The 18,573-nt window shown below is 37.6% G+C and overlaps 1 protein-coding gene across 2 annotated transcripts in view; it reads left to right on the forward strand.

Moving 5' to 3' along the window:
- The window catches only part of TRIP11 (thyroid hormone receptor interactor 11), a 69,582-nt gene extending 57,103 nt beyond the window's left edge, over window positions 1-12,479 (forward strand). For both annotated transcript variants that reach the window (XM_033191550.1, XM_033191551.1), the window contains exons 17-21: window positions 4,292-4,373; window positions 5,196-5,310; window positions 5,739-5,855; window positions 7,619-7,763; window positions 10,471-12,479. In XM_033191550.1, the coding sequence (XP_033047441.1) occupies window positions 4,292-4,373; window positions 5,196-5,310; window positions 5,739-5,855; window positions 7,619-7,763; window positions 10,471-10,691 (680 nt within the window). In that variant the 3' untranslated portion in view covers window positions 10,692-12,479. The remainder of the gene's footprint in view (window positions 1-4,291; window positions 4,374-5,195; window positions 5,311-5,738; window positions 5,856-7,618; window positions 7,764-10,470) is intronic.
- The last annotated feature ends 6,094 nt before the right edge of the window (window positions 12,480-18,573 follow it).

Genomic DNA, 18,573 nt, shown 5'->3' on the forward strand with positions numbered 1-18,573 from the left:
ATCAATTACATTTTATGTTCAATTTTATTTTAAACCAAATGTTGAAGACCATGGCACCATGTCTAGGTGTTCCAGAGAAGAGACTCTGATATGGCAAGTTTTACTATGTCATAGATGTAGAATAACTCTTTTTCTCTTTTTCCAAACTAGATTAAATGTCAGTTGCTTTATTGCTGAACTTTTAAAGTGCGCCCCTCCACCTTTTTTTTTTTTTAACTTCCAAAAAATTATTTTGGCATGTGAGATTATTTCACAGAAATATTTTATTTGGCTTAAAACTCATTTCTGAATAACCATATTTTCTCTGCCCATATAAATACAGTTCTGATTTCAAATTTGTGGTTTGAATTAGAGTTCAGTTTTTGTAGAGAAATATTCAGAATCTCTGATGGGAGGAAAATAAGGGTGCCTGGAGAAAAAGAGGCATCTATGGGGACCTTTGTAGTAGGTGTTTGACTTCCTTTTCCTTTCCAAACCCCTCATAGTTAATACCATCCTTTTAGCACCACCCCTTAAATTCTGAGTTTTCCCCCAGTCTCAAATATCAGAATACATTTAAACTACTGCTTGAGTTTAACAGCCCTTTGTATTCCACATCACATTAGCTCAGGGACAAACTGTGTGTTCTGATAGTGAGTTTAGGAAATTTTAACCCTGTCATTTTCGCCTTAAGGATGTTTTGACTCTACCTTTCTGAATACAGAGACTTTAATAAAAATCATACCAATCTTAAGTTTTCATCAAGAAAGTATTTTTGATTTGGACTTTTAAACAGTTTGATTTCTTGATCAGTTTTTCATAGAGCAAAGTTACAATTTTCTACTTTATTTTACTAAAATTTGTATTAGGCTCAGCTCTGCTTTGTGGATTTTACTCTGAAGATGTCTGTCATTTCACTTTCTCTCTCTTTTTATTTTATTTTATTTATTTATTTATTTTTGGAGACAGGGTCTCGCCCTGTTGTCCAGGCTGGAGTGCAGTGGCGCAATCTCAGGTCACTGCAATCTCTGCCTCCTGGGCTCAGGCGGTCCTCCCGCCTCGGCCTCCTAAGTAGCTGGAATTACAGGCTCATGCCACCACACCTGGGTAATTTTTGTATTTCTTGTAGAGACAGAGTTTTGCTGTGTTGCCCAGGCTGGTCTCAAACTTCTGAGCTCAAGCAATGTGCTTACCTTGGCCTCACAAAGTGCTGGGATTACAAGCAGGAGCCATTGCACCCAGCCTGTCTTTTTTTAATAAGAGACAGTATAGTGTAGTGTTATATCCTGGTTATGTTCTAAATCAGTACTGTCCAGTAGGAATATACTGTGAGCCATGTGTAATTTTAAATTTTTTAGTGACCATGTTGAAACAGTAAAAAGCTATAGGTGAAATTAAGTGTGATGATATGTTTTATATAGGGACAGGCACAGTGTCTCACACTTGTAATCCCAACATTTTGGAAGGCTATGGCAGGAGAATTACTTGAATGCAGGAGTTTGAGACCAGCCTAGGCAATGTCATGAGACCCCATCTCTACAAAAAGTCAGAAATTAGCTGGTTGTGGTGGTACACACTGGTAATCTCAACTATTCCTGAGGTTGAGGCAGGAGCATGGCTTGACCCCGGGAGTTTGAGGCTGCAGTGAGCTATAATCATGCCACAGCCTGGGCAACAGAGCGAGACCCTGTCTCACATATATATACACACACATATATTTTATATATAACCCAATATAACCAAATTATTATATAGACATGTAATCAATATACAAATTATTAATTTTAGAGGAAAGTAGATAGGAGAGGGGAAATCTCAGAGAAAAGGAAGGTGGGGGTTGGGGGTAGGGTAGCTAAGTTTGACCTCTGTTTCTCTGCTATCTTTCTGTAGCCTTGGGGAGGAATGGATGAGGAAGGAGAAGACCATGCCCATCTTTACTGGCTCCTACTTTAGTTTGTGAGTGGGACGGTTAAGTCAAAACAGTAACAAGAGATTGACTTATTTACTGAGTTCTATTTACATTCAGAATGTAGTACTAGAAAAGGCCCAGATAACACCATGTGCTAGTAGTATACATGTGCACATTAGGAATCTAAAAAGTGTCTTTTACTGACTCAGACTTTAATAACAGTCCTGTCCACCCCCACCTTTTCGCCCTCTCTCTCCCCTTCTCTCTCTCCCTCTCTCATCCAAGTTTAAATTCCTTACTGGAAAGACAGGAAAGGAAAAGTTTGTAGTAGATTTTCCAAATACAGACCTTGCTTTTATAATATGGTTATGGCAACCATCTCTGTTTTGGTAAAATTGGCCTATTATATGAATGACATTTTGCAAGTTAGATTTCTGCAATTTAGGAAAACCACAAGCCATCGTAAACAGTTAAACAAGATATTTTATATATGAATTTAGTACCACAAATCGGAATTTTGGGCATTGTACAGAGCAGAATGAAAACATAAAGCATACCTGGCCTCATCTGTAAGGCTCAGAGGAAAATTCTTTAAGAAAGTGAGTTGGAAACAGAGACATGAAAGGTGAATAGGAGTTAATAGGCAGTCCTGATGGAAAAGAGCTTTCCAGGCAGGAAAAAAAGAAAAAAATGACAAAACATTTGCAGAATTCTTACAGTGGGAATTTAGAGTCTAGAAATATACCATACATTTATGGTCAATTGATTTCCAGCAAGGGTGCCAGAAGAATAGTTTCTTCACCATATAATGCTGAAACAAGTGGATATCCATGTGCAAAAGAATGAAGTTGGACCCCTACCTCACACCATGCACAAAAATTAACTCAAAATGGAGAGTAGACCTAAATTTTAGAATTAAAACTATAAAACCCTTAAAACATAGGTGTTGGCCGGGCGCGGTGGCTCAAGCCTGTAATCCCAGCACTTTGGGAGGCCGAGACGGGCGGATCACGAGGTCAGGAGATCGAGACCATCCTGGCTAACACGGTGAAACCCCGTCTCTACTAAAATATACAAAAAATTAGCCAGGCGAGATGGCGGGCGCCTGTAGTCCCAGCTACTCGGGAGGCTGAGGCGAGAGAATGGCGTAAACCCGGGAGGCGGAGCTTGCAGTGAGCTGAGATCTGGCCACTGCACTCCAGCCTGGGCGACAGAGCGAGACTCCGTCTCAAAAAAAAAAAAAAAAAACATAGGTGTTGGGTTAGGTATAGTTTCTTAGATATGACGCCAAAAGCACAAGCAACAAAAGAAAAACTACATTGGACTTCTTAAAAATGAAAAACTTTTATGCTTCAAAAGATATCAAGAAAGTGAGATGACAACTCACAGAATGGGGAAAAAATGTTTGTAGGTCATATCTGATAAAGGAACTTGTATCCAGCTACTACTAGGAAAATACAGCATAATTCAAAGAAAAAGGTTTGTGGCAGAGTCTAGCATTTGGATGTGAATGGTTCTAGATAGAGCTCTCCTCTTCATTTCTTTCAGAACAAAAACTGATCATCTAGCTTAAAATTAGTGAGCATCTCTTTCAGCTCAAACTATTCATTTCTGGCATAACAGGTGTAAACTCGGTGTTTGACTGAGAGTTCCTTAGTCCAGAAATCCTTGCCCTGTGGCGTGGCTGAATTTAGGAACAAGGTATCTCCTGTTGTAATTCTAGACTTTGCCTTTAATACTGCTTAAATTCCAGCTATTCCAGCAAGATTTTATGGATTTTGCTTCCTTTTAAAAGAATAATTTAAAAATAAAATAGTCCGGGCATCCTTCTAAGTCAGTCATAAGCTATAGTATCTTGATTTGTATATTAGAGCCGATTATTATATTTTGCAATTTCCTTACCCCCAGAATGGTTTGTCCTATCCGCTGCATCTTGAGCCATGGTCTTAGTTGTGTTAGATACACTTCTTAGTCAGCTCACCAAAAGCAGTCTGGCCAGGAAAATAGAAAAAGGAAAATGTTAAATTGTCCTTTCCACTTCCTCCCATTAAATAAGAGTGGCTCTGGAAATGTTTCATGCAAGGAGGCAGTGATGAAAATCTCTTCTTTGCTATTAAGTTTTTAAAGAGGATGAAAACCTTTCTTGGTTTTTCAGTGTTGTATTACAGAGTTGATTACTTTCTTGGGAGTAAACCATGTGAATTAATGCACTCTGGCTTCTAGAGGATTTCTATATGAGAGCTTCCCTGGACCAAAGAAGAAATGGAAGTTAATGAATATTCCCAATTAGAATAAGTGTATATATTCAGAGGTTATAATAAAGATCTCATAAATCTCATTATATAGTCATCCAGACTATTTTAATCAGTTAATGACTATCTTTTTTCACATATTTTACAACAGATGAGCTCCGACAAGAAATGCTGGATGATGTACAAAAGAAACTGATGAACTTAGCAAACAGCTCAGAAGGAAAAGTGGACAAGTATGCTTTTTCCTTTTAATGTTTGTATATTTTGTGGAAATTGCTTTTATGGTTTAAAAAAAAAAAACTTCTAAATGTAGATATTTATATGTGATTAAATTTTTCAAAAGCCTTTTTTCCCCTTACTCTGTAGTGAGGAAGGACGCAGCTTTAATGAGAAGTCAGCAGAATCACTTACCTTCTTTTATTTCTAAGGTAGATTTTTTTCCAACTCATTTTTTTTTCTTAAAACCATATAGAAGAGCTAAAATATCACTTCAGTAAGAAGTACTTAGAAAATAAAAAATTTACGTCTACCATTCTTTGTTGCTGCTTTTACTGTCCTTAAATGAACGTAATCTTGCTCAAATGTATTAGATCTGAAACCGCGGTATCTATGTAACAGTAGCTCCTTTAATATTTTTAAAATGTATATATTATTAGTAAATTTTTAATAAATTTGGATGGGGAAATATAAGCATAACATTAAACACAACAGTCATCACCATTTAAGTTTCTGCTTCCGGTGAACATTGGCCCAGTAAGGCGCTTGGAATTACTAAGGAGGCACCACCTCAGTCAGTTACTGGGTTGAAGAAGGTGGGTGGCTAGTAAGTGAGGTTTTAAAAGGTATACATTTTGGGATGTTTGAAATATTCTTTTTTATTTTATTTTGTTTGAAATATTAGACTTGTCAAGATTTTTTAAAGACACTTTAAAATATTTTGTTTAGACTTTTATAAGTAAATATTTAATTGTTTAATATAATTAAATATTTCTATGTTTAGTGTTTGGGTGCACTTAATGTTGAGTTCACTTAGCTGTTTCTGCCTTTATTTTCAGAGTCCTAATGAGAAACCTCTTCATTGGTCATTTCCACACACCGAAAAATCAGCGTAATGAAGTGTTACGGTTGATGGGGAGCATCCTAGGCGTCAGAAGGGAGGAGATGGAGCAGGTGACTGGATGATGAAAGCCATCTGAACACATTCATAACCCAGATAGTGGCTTTGTAGACAATTACTTCCCTTTACTCTATGTAACTTTTACTGACTGTAATTTTCTCAGTGTGGAAATGGAATTACTATATACAACATTGAAGAGGCTGATTTGTTCAATATGTATGATAATAGTTTAAATGTTTTGTAACTTACAAACCACTTCTCATATCAGGATGCTGAAATGTTGAAATATCCCCAAACTTTCATTTGAGATGGTGCTTGGGATGGCATTTTATTGTATTTGTAGCCTCTATCAGTAGGAAACATTTACTAGGACTTGAACTTGACGAGCATGCTTTACAACTCTCAGAAATTATGTAAAACTGGTCCTTTTTTTTTTTTTCTTGTACTGATAATATTTGTCTGTTTTAAAATAATCTTTCAGTTGTTTCATGATGATCAGGGCGGTGTGACCAGGTGGATGACAGGGTGGCTTGGAGGAGGATCAAAAAGTGTTCCCAACACACCTTTGAGACCAAATCAGCAATCTGTGCTTAATAGTGTAAGAACCAATTTTATTCTTGCTTAAGGTGAATAGTGAAATGACTGTATATTACATTCACTTGCAAAGAATCAGATTTCTTTTTTAAATTATTTTATACAACCCTTTTATTTTGAAGTTGCAGAAACTGAGTTCCAGAGAGGTGATTAAGCTTAAGGATAACAAGCCAGTTTTCATAATTTTATTGCATATAGGTTTTATTTTAACTTTATATGGTGCTTTTATTTTTCAAAATATTAACTTTTCCTTTGTACTTGATCATGCTGCCATAGGCAGTCTTGCTACTAAATTATGATAGCAAGATAGAGGATTTATTTTATTTGTGTATATATGTTCCAAATCATTGAGCCAGTAAATACTTACTGAGTACCTGCTGTGAACTAGACTGTTCTAAGCATTGAGGATGCAGCTGCAAACTGGATAGACAAGGCGCCTGCCCTCATAAAACTTAGATTCTCAAAGGAGGAGGCAGTTAATAAACATGAAAACACAGTGCCTGGTATGTTGTAGGCTCTAGATGAATATTAATTGAATTGAGTAGCATTATGAGTTAGAATGTGGAGTTTCTTTCTCTTAGTTTTTTGTTTGTTTTTGTTTTTCTGAGACAGAGTTTTGCTCTGTCGCCCAGGCTGGAGTGCAGTGGCACGATCTCGGCTCACTGCAGCCTCGGCCTCTTGGGTTCAAGCAATTCTCCTGCCTCAGTCTCCCGAGTAGCTGGGATTACAAGTGCCCAGCAGCAAGCACGCCCAGCTAATTTTTGTATTTTTAATGGAGACTGGGTTTCACCATGTTGGCCAGGCTGGTCTTGAACTCCTGACCTAGTGATCCACCCGCCTCGGCCTCCCAAAGTGCTGGGGTTACAGGTGTGAGCCACTACACCCGGCCTGTCTTAGTTTTTTAATAAAGAGGACATGAAGGATAGGTGACTTACCCAGAGCTGGTTAAAGATAAAACCCATTTTACTTGGCTGTCATAAAATTTAATTTAAAGGAAAGGTCTACACTACATTATTTTAATCTGAGAATGTTATTGGTGATCTTTTGCTGTTACATTCATTGGTTGGACCTAACTAGAAAATTATGTCTAATGTGTGTTTCCCTTTCATTTAATCTTTTATGTTTGTGTTAATGGTTATTAAAATGATCAGATTCATTACGTGCTATTCATTGATGGCAAGAAAAATAAGTATTATCAGTTGGCTAATTCTGACCATGAGATGCTAGAAGTGAGTGTTACCATCAAAGAATATTGATTAAATTGTTAAATTTTTGTAATGATCATCTATCTAAAGTGCTAGTATTTTAGGCTGGGTGTGGTGGCTCACACCTATAATCCCAGCACTTTGGGAAGCCAAAGTGTGCGGATCACAAAGTCAGGAGTTTGAGACCAGCCTGACCAACATGATGAAACCACGTCTCTGCTAAAAATACAAAAATTAGCTGGGCATGGTGGCACGCACCTGTAATCCCAGCTACTCAGGAGGCTGAGGCAGGAGAATCACTTGAACCTGGGAGGTGGAGCTTGCAGTGAGCCAAGATAGCGCCATTGCACTCCAGCCTGAGCGACAGAGCAAGACTCCGTCTCAAAAAAAAAAAAAAAAAATGCTGGTATTTTCAATTGTTCACAAAGCTGATTTGTAAAAAAATTATTCAAATGGCATGATTAGTTTTTAATATTTAATTAGAAAAGCTGGTACATGTCCTTAGTTGTAGTGAATATAACTTAATTATCTAGCCTAATATAACCAAAATATTTTTTCTTAGTCTTTTTCAGAACTTTTTGTTAAATTTCTAGAAACAGAATCTCATCCATCCATTCCACCACCAAAGCTTTCTGTTCATGATATGAAACCTCTGGATTCACCAGGAAGAAGAAAACGAGATACAAATGCACCAGAAAGTTTTAAAGGTAAAACTAGAGATTTAATTTTTCTGTAATTTAAAAATTGAATGTTTAATGTATGATTATGTTTCACAGTGATATTAACTAAATGTTTAGTGTTTTTGAAACTGTGTAATGAGGACTTCCAGAATTCCAATAAGGCATCAGACTTTTGCTTCATATATTCTTGTAGCAATCTGATATTTAATTGACTTAGATTAATTTAAATGGTAAGAAATATCCTCCCTTTGTATATCCAAATAATAATTCTCTGTCTGCCTAAGCAGCTTTGAATTATTCCTCTGGAAGTAATGGGGAGCTGGTTACATCTTTCTTGGCCACCTGCTTTCCTTGCTCACTAATGGTGCTTCTTGCTAATCCGAGTTAGATGTGTGTATATAGTTTGAGAAGGGTTTTTCTCCTTTGAAAATTTAAGTGCTACATTCAGTAACCAAACATAGGCATGTTAATGTATATAAGCGCAGTTTAACAAACTGAGACTCCAAGAATGTAGAAATCACTCTTTTATGTTGAAAGATCTGCCTAGAGCGGATGGTTGTTAACATGTGTACATATTTTTCTGTCCCACTAAATTGTAAAGGTTTTATTTATGTTCATGTCATGTATACTGGCGTGCAGGAAAATTATCAAATTGAAATTGAATTGTAATCTGTTGGACTATAAACAAATTCTTTATTGGAAGAGCTATTTTCTGAAATCTTCATATTTTAATATAGACTAACATGTTTACTAATTGGACTGTAAAAGTATATGTTATATACTCGTTTATATCACACATCAGTGCTTAAATTTGGATAAAATAATAAAGAATTTATATTCTGAAATTTTTTAAACTTCTGTCGTTTAGGTAAATATTTCTATTTTTCTGGACTTGTATAGGAAGGGAAAGTAGTAAAATTTATCAGCCCTTTAGATAGTAGCTTTGCCTGCTAAGTTTAGTGAAAAGTCATAACTTTATCTAAGAGGTGTAGACTATACTGAAAACAGTTTTTCTTGTTACACTAGGTGGTAGCATCTTGAAATAGATTCCCAAATTCGTTATGGCAGGCTCTTTTCCTCCCTCTCTTCCCTTCTTCCTTTCCCCTTCTTTTCCCACCCTTCCTTCCCCTTTTCTTCCCTTCTTCTTTCTTATCCCTCTCTCTCCCTCCCTTCCCCTTCTATTCTCTCCCTTTTCTTCCTCTTTCCTACCTTTCCCCTTTATTTTATTAAGTCCAGTGCCCAGCTTGATTTGCATTGATAGGATACAAAAGCTGGTGATGCTTTGGGTTGATACAGGCTTTGCATGAACAAAGCAAGCTTAGTCTTTAATCCTGAATTTGGAAGTGTGTCAGAGCCCACTAGGTAACACCAGAAGCTTGCCCAGAGTTTGGAAAGTTGTCATTCACAGGAAAGTACGGCTTGGGAACCCCAAGAGTGCTCAATGATAAGCAGATTTGACGAATTTGTCTTAGTGCTATCTTTGCTTTAGGAGGTCTTTTTATTTGAGTTTCCCATTGCTGAAGTGGGTACCTTCAAAGGATTGCTTGTCTCTTACCATTGAAGCTGTTAGTGGTCTTGGGTATTAAAGCAGAATCTGTCCACTAAAACATTAGGAATTTACCTATTCCAATAACAAGGAATTGTATTAGCCCAATGTCACAGAAAAATAATCTAATCAAGATTGTTTTCAAACCTTTGACTGCCTAAAACATGATCAGGTAAGGTATGTATATATTGTTTTTTCTTCTGAACTGTTATTGTAATATGGGTTTGTTTTTCTTTGTTATAATTATTTGGGGGAAATGTAACTCCTCAAATCCTTCATTATTCAGGTGGGTAAGTAAAGAGTTTGCCTTGCAACATAGATGACACCATTTAAAAAGCTGTTATTATGGTAAATGAAGTTCATCAGTTACATAACTGGTATTTAAGTATAAAACAAGAGTTTTGATGTTTAATAAAGTATTAGATAAGCATACAAATACTCTTCTCTTGCCTTTTCTTTCCCTATTCATCCCTCTTATTCCTTATCTTCTTTCATCCTCCTGTCATGAATAGCATTGGTTTTTTTATCAGAAAATGTTTTGAAATACCAAGAGTGAACATTAGTCAGATTTTAGCCATACAGATTAGTATTTGTGTTTAGGAATTGAGGCCTATTTGTGCTTTCATTTTTTTTTTTTTTTAATTTTAATTTTTTGTTTTTGAGATGGAGCTTTGCTCTTGTCGCCCAGGCTGGAGTGCAATGGTGCAATCTCCAGTCACTGCAACCTCCGCCTTCTAGGTTCAAGCGATTCTCCAGCCTCAGCCTCCCAAGTAGCTGGGATTACAGGCACCTGCCACCACACCCAGCTAATTTTTTATTTTGTATTTTTAGTAGAGACGTCGTTTCACTATGTTGGCCAGGCTGGTCTCAAACTCCTGACCTCAGGTGATCCGCCCACCTCAGCCTCCCAAAGTGCTGGGATTACAGGCGTGAGCCACCACGCCTGGCTGTGTTTTCATTTTGAATTAAGAACAGTCCAAAAAGATGTGCTGGATACCAGTGTTATTACTGTCAAGGGAGAATTTTTAAGTTGATAAGTGATACATTGATTATTTTTATTTATCTGTTAATCAATTTAACAATATTACATAGATAACTTTCTTCATGCTATTACTTATATTCAGAGAGTTATTTCATTTTGACTTCTTTGTGCAAGATAGCAGACTAAATCCATATTTTATTCTTTAGATACAACGGAATCCAGGTCTGGTAGAAGAACAGATGTAAATCCGTTTTTGGCTCCTCGCTCGGCAGCTGTGCCTCTTATTAACCCAGCTGGACTTGGACCTGGTGGGCCCGGGCATCTTCTTCTGAAACCCATCTCAGATGTTTTGCCCACATTTACACCTTTGCCAGCGTTGCCTGACAGCAGCGCTGGGGTTGTGCTGAAAGACCTTTTAAAGCAATAGATGATTCTCAGCCAGAGACAATCTAGCACTTTAAAGAAACCATGAACACTATATGTATGTACTTTATCACAAAGTGGCCTTTGGGAAAAAGTCATGTATTTGTTCGCAGTTATGCTTTCTCTGAATTTAATAAAAATATTCCTAATGCTTTTAGAAACTGCAGGTGTCAGGAGCAAGTGTTTGCTATATAATCTGCTTTATTCCTTCTGATTTGACCTAATTTAAGCTAGGAACATTTAATTTATCTTTTACCTTAATTTACAAAAATACAGACAGATAAAAGTACTAGTACCTGTGTGGCAGCTTTTTATTTCCTTCTATGATTTCCAAGCTCATTTAAGCTAGAGATTGTGGTTTATCAAGAGAGTTGTTTTTTTGTTTTGTTTTGTCTTTTTTAATGAAGGATAAAAAAATACTAGTATTGGCTTCTCTGCGTAGTGCCGAAAGTTGATTTGAAGCATATATTGATCATCTTTAGAGGACTTTGTGGAGACAGGCCAACAAGATTGTCGCTGGAAGGTGATAGGTACCCTGAGCTGAAGTATGTATTTGGTCCTGTGCAATATTATCATGTGTGTAGATTCTTTTTTTGTTTGTTTTAAATAGAGATGGGGTCTCACTATGTCGCCAGGCTGCCCCCGAACTCCTGGGCTCGAGTGATCCTCCCACCTCGGCCTCTCAAAGTGCTGGGATTACAGGCATGAGCCACGGCACCTGGCCCTGCGTGTAGATTCATGTGACTGCCACCACAGGCAAGACACAGAAGACTTCCATTACAAGCATCCCCCATGTTGCCCTCTCATAATCATTGCCACCTCTCTCCCTGGCCCTCTCTCCTTAATCCCTGACAACCCCCAACTGTTCTCCATCTCAGTCATTTTGTTATTTTGAGAATGTTATATAAATTGAATCAATATATAACCTCTTGAGACTGGCTTTTTTTTCACTCAGCATAATCACCTTGAGATCCATCCAAGGTTTTGGATGTATCACTAGTTTGTTCCTTTTTATTATTGAGCATATAGTGCAGGTATATCACTTAGTTTTAGCAGCTAAGATATCTATTTAAAGATACCATCTTAAAACTAAATGTTTCTTTACACAAATTCATACAACTCATATAAGCATTAAACCATACAGCTGCATCTACATAAGTATAATTAGCAATATCACTGAGCAGGCCACTTCCTGCCTCCGTCTGCACTGTTGACATATGAGGTACAGCAATCCGAGAGTCAACTGTTCTCATCACGGTGGCCACTGAGGGCAGTGATATCACTGTGCTAGCACCAGTACCCAGATATTTGAAACTTAAAGTATTTCTTTAATTTTTCATAAACCCATTATTTAAAAAAATCCCAACTTGAAACTTAACTGTATCTGGATGTTCATATTTTTATTAGTTGTTGAAGTACATTTAAAAAGACATGTCTTGCAAATTTTATAAATTTCTATATGCTTTTAAAATAGAAACATTTGTATAACAAGGAAGGAATGAAAATAAAACAAATTCAAATATGTGAATAGTCCTGGCTGAGGCGAGAACGGAATTTGGTTATTTGCAAGTTTTACTGTGATTAACTGTACTTTCTAATGTATTTGGAAGACTAGAAGTCTTCATTCCATGTTGATGGTGAAACTTGTTTTTCTGAAAAATGAAGTAACTGAGAATGCTGCTTCGGAATGTCTTGTATCTCCTTAGATAACTAATTTATATTGCCATTCTTTATTTACTATACTTTAAAGGAAGTTGTCATACAAGTTCTATATTAGAACTGTCAAACTGCCTCCTCTTGGTTTTTGCCTATTATTATTTCTCTGTGAGTTGTGACTCCTTGGTTTTTATATGCTCCTAACAAAGATACTTTCACTGACTATCCTACATTATTTGCTGCTTGCCATTGAAATTTCATTTCAGTGTGGAGAAATGAAATACTACTTTCTAAGTTAAAAAAAGACACATGGTCCTTTATTTTTAAGAAATAGAATATGTAAAAAATGTTCTCTTTTAATTTGAAAAAGAGATACATGGTTGGTATTTAAGTACTATGTCATCATATTTGAAATGCCTTTTGTGACATTTTTGAGTATTTCTTTCTCTGACCAAAACAACTTGTCCCCCTCTCATCCCAGAGTTTAACGTAAGTTTAAAAGCTGTTGTGGGTGGATTGCATAGCTAAGCATCACAGAGCATGATATTAAATGGCTGCTATTTAAATAAGTATGTGACCTTGTCCTAAAGCTATAATACTGGCCAGGCACGGTGGCTCACGCCTGTAATCCCAGAACTTTGGGAGGCTGAGGTGAGCAGATTGCTTGAGATCAGGAGTTCAAGACCAGCCTGGCCAACATGGTGAAACCCCATCTCTACTAAAAATACAAAAATTAGCTGGGCATGGTGGCAGGCGCCTGTAATCGCAGCTACTCTGGAGGCTGAGGCGGGAGAATTGCTTGACCCCGGGAAGTGGAGGTTGCAGTGAGCAACCACTCCACTGTACTCCAGCCTGAGTGACAGAGCAAGACTCTATCTCAAAAAAATAAATAAATAAATAAAAAATTAAAAAAAGCTGTAGTACCTAATGTTTTCATTGTGTCATTGAAACTATAGCTGACTGGTATGTATACTAAGTGTTCGTTGATCTAAACCAGATATAAGTCATCGAGTTTTCTGAAACTTAGTTGTGTCAGAGATGAACCACCTGCTCACTGAACCGTCTTAGTAACCAGACAGTGATGAAGCATATAATTCTAATGTTGGCACAGGACATTGCTAACAGTGCGTTTAACTGCAATATTTTAACTAGAGTAATTTTTCTGTTTATTTCTCTATTCACCCAGCAGAATTTGTGGTTGAATTCCACCTTCGCTGCCATAGTTTTTTTACCACATTCCTAATGGTTTTCAACCTCTATACTGTAGTAGAAAATTCATCCAACTACTGAATTTAGTTTTAGCATAATACTGGATCAAATTGTTTGAATTTTCATTCCTGTCATTTTTGCTTTTTAAAAAATGAAACAAAACTAAACAACAAAACCCTAGGAAAAATGGAATGGCTTCTTTCCAACTAGCCAATTAAAACGTCCAATATCTCCCCAAATAAAGCCTTAGGTTTCTTTTAACTTCTTAATGGTTATTTGAAAAGAGTACAGAAACTATCAAAATACTTATCCAGTCACTGGGGGGAAGAGCTGTGTCTTTAGGGACAGGAGAGTGAAACGCTATTATGCGTCAAACTTAAAAGCATTTGAACCTGATTTTTAAAGACAGGTTTTCCACATATCGAAGTATTTAAAACATCTTCCATCCACAAAAATTTATCTTTAAGTTTTGTAAATATCAAGTAAGTATAGATGATATTTATTTTATATATTCCTATGGAAAAAAAATGCTGCTTTAATGTTCTGACATTTGTGATTATTTGCCAGTCTTTACTTTTTAATTTATTAAAAAAATACTAAGTTTTCTCTATGTAAAACAACTTAAATTGTCTTTTGATTTTTAGGGAAATATCTAAATGTGGGAAATTTCCAACGCAACCTTAATATTAGGTTGTGTTATTTATAGAGCTAAAGTTAATGCATTTTTGAATTTCTCAGGAGCACTGCAAGGCAAAAAAAATACTCCAAATAAAAATGATATATGTAAGTTGGCAATGTCTTCATTCACAATAAAAAAATTTTTAGCAAACAGCTGCTGACTTTTTCTTTAGAAATGACTTACACATGTTGTTTGTAGCAGTAGTTGATGAACTATTGAAGCTAATGTCTTTATTCACCGGATGTCTGCTATTAGGATACTGTTTGAGCCTTGGAAATTTTCAGCATGAATAATTTATAAGATGCTTGAGATTATGTGTGAAAACAGGATTTGAAAATCCTGTTTTTTTGAAAATCCTGTTTTCATACACAATCTCGAAAATTCTGTTTTCATACATAATCTCAAGCATAACCTCGTCTCAACAAAAATACAAAAATTAGCCAGGCATGGTGGCACATGCCTGTAATCCCAGCTACTCAGGAGGCTGAGGTAGAAGAATTGCTTGAACCTGGGAGGTGGGGGTTGCACTGAGCCGAGGTCGCGCCATTGTACTCCAGCCTGGATGATAGAGCGAGACTCTGTCTCAAAAAAAAGATTAAAAGAGGATCTGAGAGGTTTTAACCAGCCTTTTTTTTCCTTCAGAGGGTATTGTACATCATTGGCCTCTGATCCTTTTGCAAGATAATCAGTATGTCTTCATTTTTTCTTAGCTGTGGATCTTGAGTGCTTCTAGTGGTTCATATGATGGCAATACTGGAAGGATCATGGCTTTTAAAGTTGACAGGATGATTGGAGTACTGATTTTGACCCTTTCTGTGTGACCTGTCACAGAATTACCTTGACTATGGGTCTTACTTATCTCTGAAATGAGCCGACACCTACCTAGTAAACCCCATGGGGTTGTTAGGATTAAATGACACATTCATTCACAATGTTTATTAAACGAATAAACGTGCCACTTGTGGAAATGCCTTCTAAAGTCCAAAATTCTATACAGATGTTCCAAGTTTATCACTGTCAAAGGGTAGTTAAGAATGTCAGGGAGTTACCGAAGCCAAGAGTTCTTTCCGAAAGGTAAGGAGAGGTCAATGCATGAAGTGCTTGCTACTGTGAGGGCTGGAGAGTAAGTATTAAGAAGCCTGTGCGGACTCGAGGACCAGAAGGTGGTTGTTGCCTTTGACCAGAGCCGTGTAGATGGAGTGGTAGGAACAAAGCCTCATTGTTGAGTGGGCGGGGAGCAAGTGGAGATAGTGTTTGTAAGCAACTCTGCTGAGAAACCAGATTGCAGAAGGGGAAGAGGGCATGAGTAGGAGAGGAAAGTGGGGGCGGTAGGAGAGTTGTTAGAAGCTGAGAGACTCGAGCTTATGGTAAATGCTTATGGTGAGGACACGATTAGATGGAAAGGCTGAAGAGAGTATAGAGAGAAGAGTTCCTGAGAAAGGGAAACAGGACCGGAGAACAGTTTTGAAGGGATTGGCCTTAGATGGGAAGGACCCCTTTATCGGGGCTGGCACTGTGGAAGAGAGGGGAGATGTAGATGCGGGTGGATTTGGGTGGGGGAAGTTGTGGGAATTTTTCTCTGCAGTTGAAGGGAAGCTTATCTGCTAAAAACAAGGGGAGCAGGGCTTGGGGCTTGAGAAATTCACAGGTGGGAGAGAGACACATGTCCGGATTACTAAAGAAGTACGAGAAATGCTCGGGGGGCTCATGCCAAGCACTAGGGGCCCTGAGTTGGGCCTAGAAGACTGATGGGAGTAGGGGGAGTGGTTATTCAGCACATCTTGAAAGAAACGTTTCAGCACTTAGGAAGGAAGCAAGCTAGGAAATGAAATGTCAGATAAAAGCCTAATGGTTCTTGCCCTAACCAATTCTACTGGAATACAAAATGAAACTAATCAGAAACTTGTTTTCCTGCCTTTGGGACTTAGGTCATGTGAATAATGATATAGCTGAGGGTTTTATAGCATGTTATTGTCATAATTTAGTACATCCAGTAAATTAATAATCCACTATAATTATAACAATATTTGTCTTGAAGATAAAATTCAAAAATGTTACTGAGAGAAAAATGTAAAAATGTTTAAAAAATGGATCACTTAGGGCAAATATTTGAACCTTTAGTTGGTTTTTGTCTTAGCTCCTAAAATGGAATCTTCCTGTGTATCAGTCTTTTTAGCCTTTCTGGGGTTAAGAGAGTAATAATTTGCACTGTAGTGATATTTTAACTGTGATAATTTTCAGCTGTGACTTTTTACAAGAGTAATCTTTTCAGCTCTAACATTCTTTGACTTCACTGAATTATTTTTTACCTTAAAAATTAAATCTCAATGATTTGAAAACATTTGACTGCTAACTTAATATAAGAGTTTGGTAAAGTTGTTTTGTAAGTGTCCATGGACTCTTAAAAATGTAAGATACATCATTTCTTCCTGTAAAATGTAAGGCACTTAGATGTTGAAGGATATTGTGAGTTTTCCTCTCACAATGAGTCAGTCTCAAGCCCTTGGTAACCCATGTGTAAACGGGAACGTACTGTACTAGAAATTCATACATTTCCCAAAGGACAAGATTCCCACCTCCAGATGATGAAGGGAGACATGATTTTTCTAAGAATTAGAAAATATATATTTGCTTCTGGTTTCCTCTTCATCTGTTTAGATGTATTTAAAGAACTGTGCTGTCATCCGTGAGTCAACACACAAATCCCTTTACTAAAGGATCACTTTACTAAAGGTATATTCAGACACTCTCTGAGTAAAAAGATGGTGGTGGTGACGAACTTACAAGATCTAATGAGGTAAGTTTTATTTTTGAAAATTTATATGGACTGCTTAGTTTTTGAAATTTTTTGGAATCATTTTAAAGTCTTCTCCCTAGAGCATTTCCATGCCACAGGCACACGTACTCCAAGGGTAGTCTCTGTTACTTGCTGAAAAGAAATTTTACCTCGATGTCATATTTTTTTTTTTTTTTTGAGACGGAGTCTCACTCTGTTGCCCAGGCTGGAGTGTAGTGGCGCGATCTTGGCTCACTGCAACTTCCACCTCCCAGGTTCAAACGATTCTCCTGCCTCAGCCTCTCGAGTAGCTGAGATTACAGGTGTGTGCCACCATACCTGGCTAATTTTTGTGTTTTTAGTAGAGACGGGGTTTCACTATGTTGGCCAGGCTGGTTTCGAACTCCTGACAGGTGATCCGCCAACCTCGGCCTCCCAAAGTGCTGGGATTACAGGCGTGCGCCGCCGTGCCCGGCCCTAATAGCATTCTTTAATTTGTGTGTATGCATGTGTATGTGTCAAATGTTTAAAACATTTACGAGGAGACAATTGGGTATTAGGAGGGACATCCGACTATGGTGGTGTGAAGAGGTCAGCCAATTCTCCTTATAAGAAACAAGTATAAAACTAAAATTGTCAAAACCAACCATTTGGGAGCTCTGGAAATTGACCAAAGGCAGACAAGAAATTGAGTTATTTTTGAAAAGCTTCTAGAGCTTTGGGTGGGAACCTGGAGTCTGTGGCCTTCCTACCTGGGGCTTCCGTCACCCCTCAAACCTCCTGGCTTTTCTAGCCCTGAACTGGTATGAAAACCAGCAGCTTTGTTGCCTGAGGTGGTGAACAATGGTGGAGGTTGGGTGGTGCAGGACCCATGATGTCAACTAAAAGTGGTGAACTTGGAAGGAAACAAATGGAGAAAACTCTTTTGCTAGCCTGAGATTGCAATTCCAGATAGGGCAAGTGGTCAGCAGAAATTTAAAGCGGACATCCTGAAACAGAGAGGCATAGAAGGGCCACGGTTGAGACTTGAGAGCACCCCATTGGACGGAAAAGCCTAGACCAGCATGAGACTGGCCTTTGAGTGAGCTGCTGAACCTACACTCAGATCCATCCGCGGTGCATGGAAGCCTTTCGAGGCGCCAGGTGTTTAACCAGCACAGCTATGCAGGAGCGACCCCTGGGAAGCCAGACCAAAAGATAAAAAGACTGTAAAACTAAGCAGAGACGTGAGCAGCCACATTCTCTTGTGTGGGAGGCAGATTCTGCAGTTACATTCAATCAAGCTTTAAAAAAAATCAAACTATGTCAGAATCAATACTTGCTAAATCGTCTAGTTTTTAACCAGAAATTATGAGTAAGACAAAGAAGAAAGTGAGGCCCATACTCAGGAAAAAGCAGTCCAAAGAAACTGTGTGGGTCTGAAAGTTGGATTTAACCCACAAAAACTTGAAAGCAGCAATTGTAAATACGAAGTATTAAAGGAGAGTATGTCTAAAGAACACCGAGTAAGATATTAACACTTGTGTACTCATTCCCAAGCTTTATCAAATCAGGTGCCGTATTTTC

Source organism: Trachypithecus francoisi, unplaced genomic scaffold, assembly GCF_009764315.1.
Source record: "Trachypithecus francoisi isolate TF-2019V2 unplaced genomic scaffold, Tfra_2.0 Lachesis_group3, whole genome shotgun sequence".
In the NCBI taxonomy this organism is placed as follows: Eukaryota; Metazoa; Chordata; class Mammalia; order Primates; family Cercopithecidae; genus Trachypithecus; species Trachypithecus francoisi.